Below are 3,448 nucleotides of genomic sequence, written 5' to 3' on the forward strand. Positions count from 1 at the left end.
TCGGAAGAGAGAAGGGGTGTAAAGCTAACATGACCTGAGCTGGCTTCCACAAAGCATTCATTTCAGGAAAGATCTCAGCTGTTCAGCTAGCAATCACAAAGGTATTTTTATTAAATCCATACTCTGCCTTGGAGTCCTGCACTTACTGCACCTGAACACCTGTAACCAGCCTAGAAACCGTATGAACAACTTTGTGAACTGCAGCCCATCAACACCACCCCTTCCATCTGCTGGCAGAGTATCCATGAAAGATGCAATGCACACTCTCTCTGCAAGACTGGACAGGCTGCTGCTGTGCTGTCCACCTTGATGGCAAAATACTCAAGTGAGTGGTGACAATGAGAGGACTGGGATCAACCATCAAATTTAATTAACAGTCATACAACCACTCATGATGGTGGTATGATTAAGTCTATGTATGCCTTAAGTCTAGCCTAATACTAAATACCTTTGCGCAGCTTTAAAGTTGGCTTTAAATTGCTGTCTGCAAAGGGATTATCAGGGTTTCACCAGTAAATCACGATTTGTTACCAAATAGTCATATGCATTTTTTGCCCTTGTTTTCAGGACAACATAACACGGCTGCATTGTCTTCTGCTACAAAATGTCCTGGTTCATTTCAGACACTGAGACTCAGAATCCCAGCCTTTCTGCCTGGCCCTGTTTTCCCAGTTCTGTAACCAAGGTAAGATTTATTTGCCAGGAGTCACACAACGAGTCAGCAGCAGAACCACAAATAAAATTCCTACCTTCTGACTTCCGAGTCTTACTTTGTAATCAAAACGGATCTTACAGTAGGAACTATCTATATGCAGCTTCATTTTTGGACCAAAAATAACTCTTCTGCCTGTCTCAGGACAAAGACTCAGATGCAAAATCTCTATCAAAGCAGCATTCAGTTCTGTTGGAAGAATGACTTTTTATGCTATATATGCCTACGCAATAAAACTACTGCACAGACAGAAGCACCAAGATATTCCGATTAAACAGGATTCTTCATCACCCAAACAACTTGGTCTTTCTCTATTCAGGTTCACTGGAAAATGACTGAACACAGGAACAGCCTGAAACAAAAAGCGAGCAAACAAGTGGCGCAATGATTCTCTTTTCCCAGCTGCCTGGGGACAGCTGTACTTTTACAGTTTGAACCTAAACTGAGATATATCCAATTATGTATCTTAAGTTATGCTTCCAAATTCATATTGAGGTATGTACATGATGTCGATGAGACTCAGGAGAAGCGCACATCCCACTGCACAGTATCAGCTTGCAGTAGTAGCAGTCCTTGACTTCTTTAGCCAGCTTGGCTATGCTGGGAATGTCATTACTCCTCTCTGTCCCCACTTCTCCATCTGTAAAATGATATTCCTCCATAAACGTCTAAGGGTTATGCTGAAGAATAATGCTGTAAATAGGCTTTGTGTGTTTTTGTTGTTTCTTTCGGGATTTTTTTTTTGGTGCTGAGGAGGTGACTTTCCCCTTTTGTCTGTCTTCAAACCTTTCAGCTCGTCATTAGTACAAACAGTCTCTCTTACCGTTTGCATAAGGTGTGACCATCTTCTTATTGGTCATCACTCGCGCAGTGGCGTTGTTAACCTAAAAGTAAGAAAGGGGAGGGGGAGGAGAGGGAAGGAAGCATAGGATGTTAGGGAAAACAGTAAAAAGCTTTCAGATAACACACACACTATACTTCTCTGAGCAAAAAACTTAAAACAACTAATTTTAAAAGAATGCAATCTTTAAATTACTTTTAACAGTTGCCATTTAATTATAAGAGTTACAGCTAAACGTGGCACTTTAAAATTATGCATTAAACAAAAGGCCAACGAGAGTGAAGTGCAGGTTCTCCACCACCCTGTCACCCCTTGGCACATGTATATTTTCAGCTCTTGGATAGAATGAGTAGAACTTTGGACGTTTCATCCAGGTTCTGTTCAAGAGGCAGAAATAAATTCTGCAGCCCAGGGCAGGGGAACTGAACCAGGTGATGCACAAGCTGACTTGTTTCTCAAGCTCACTGTTGAGATAGAGGCCCAGCAGGTCACCGGCAGGCTTATGTTTTAAATAGAAAAAAGCACCCGGGAGTCCATCAGCTTTAGACTTGAACTCCTGAAGCCTGAGGAGATTTCTGGAATGCCATTGAGCGTTTGGGTGGCTACATTCACTGATGTCCTCCCCATCATTTTCAAATCTTTTTCCAGATTAATTTTATCTTGTCACAAATCTCATGGAGCAAAAAGACGACATAAATAGCAGTAGGCCTGGGTAATTTTTTTTTTAAATTTCATTGTCCCCTCCACCCTCTTTACAGAGCTCTGCATAGTTCCAAGCAGTTTGATTGCTCAAGCAAGTGGGGTGTTACCACAGAGATGGTGCTGATAAAGAAAAGATGGACCAGTTTGGAAGCCAAGTTACCGCAGCCCCATGTCAGACAGCCTCAAAGTTCTTGCAAGGAGGGTGAAGTCTTTGCATAACATCAATAATTTAGCAAAACCCATGCCAAATAGAAATTGAGGCCAGGGTGAAGAAGAAAAAAGGGTATAAAAATAAAAGCTGCCTTGGGCTCTTGAGACTTATGGATGGTGAGCGAACGCAGGGTGGGGAGTCTGGAGCTACATTTCACTCTCGTTTCAGTCCCAAAACAATAAAAACATTACACATTTAAAAAGAAAGAATGGGAAACAACAATGATGAGACTGAGAGCATGCAGTTAAACACACACAGAGAAAAGAAAGAAAAAAAAAAACCAACCACAATTGATTCAGAGGGTGGGGAGGGGAGGAGGGAGGACAGGGTCTCACAGAAAATCATTAAGATGGAGCGAGTGCCTGAAATCAGCTGCTACAGCAAAGTGCAACACAAGCACTTAAAGGAAAAATTGCCAGAACCGATCAGAAACCACCAGTCAGCAAGAGACCAACAGCTGCATTTAACTGAGTAAAAAAATAAACCAAGGTGGGGTGGGGGGGTGTGTGAAGAAGAGGAGAGAAAACAAACAGTAACAGCTACAAACAGGTCTCAGAGAGAGAGCAGCAGAAAGAAGGGGCAGGAGAGAGAGAAAAGGAAATGGGTGCATTAATAAAAACCAGCCAAACTGGAGTTCAGTAACTCTGAGTAAGATGTGCAAGGGGAAATCACCATGAAGTCAGTAATCAAACAGCTCAGACTGCTACAAAACGATATGTACATCCAAAGTCCAGGCGGCATTACTCAACAGCATTGAAAATAAAAGGGGGAGAAGGGGAAAGGAGGTGGGTGGGGACAACAAGTCAAATCACATTTTGTAGTGTTAATGTGAGATGGCAGATGGATTTTTTTCTTTCTTATTTAATTTTGGTTTTTTGTAATTTTAAGAAAAATTAAAAAAAAAAGCTTCTTCTCTAGCGCTTTTGTTTCACTTACCGCCAACTCGTACCATCGCCAGCATTGTGTATAGTTACCATGGAAA

At 41.8% G+C, this 3,448-nt stretch overlaps 1 protein-coding gene across 2 annotated transcripts in view; it reads right to left on the reverse strand.

The window, feature by feature from the left end:
• Positions 1–3,448, reverse strand: part of RBFOX2 (RNA binding protein, fox-1 homolog (C. elegans) 2) — a 56,473-nt gene that overhangs the window by 18,026 nt on the left and 34,999 nt on the right. For both annotated transcript variants that reach the window (XM_010143300.1, XM_010143302.1), the window contains exon 5: positions 1,536–1,596. In XM_010143300.1, the coding sequence (XP_010141602.1) occupies positions 1,536–1,596 (61 nt within the window). The remainder of the gene's footprint in view (positions 1–1,535; positions 1,597–3,448) is intronic.

Source organism: Buceros rhinoceros, unplaced genomic scaffold, assembly GCF_000710305.1.
Source record: "Buceros rhinoceros silvestris isolate BGI_N320 unplaced genomic scaffold, ASM71030v1 scaffold11949, whole genome shotgun sequence".
Taxonomy (NCBI): domain Eukaryota; kingdom Metazoa; phylum Chordata; class Aves; order Bucerotiformes; family Bucerotidae; genus Buceros; species Buceros rhinoceros.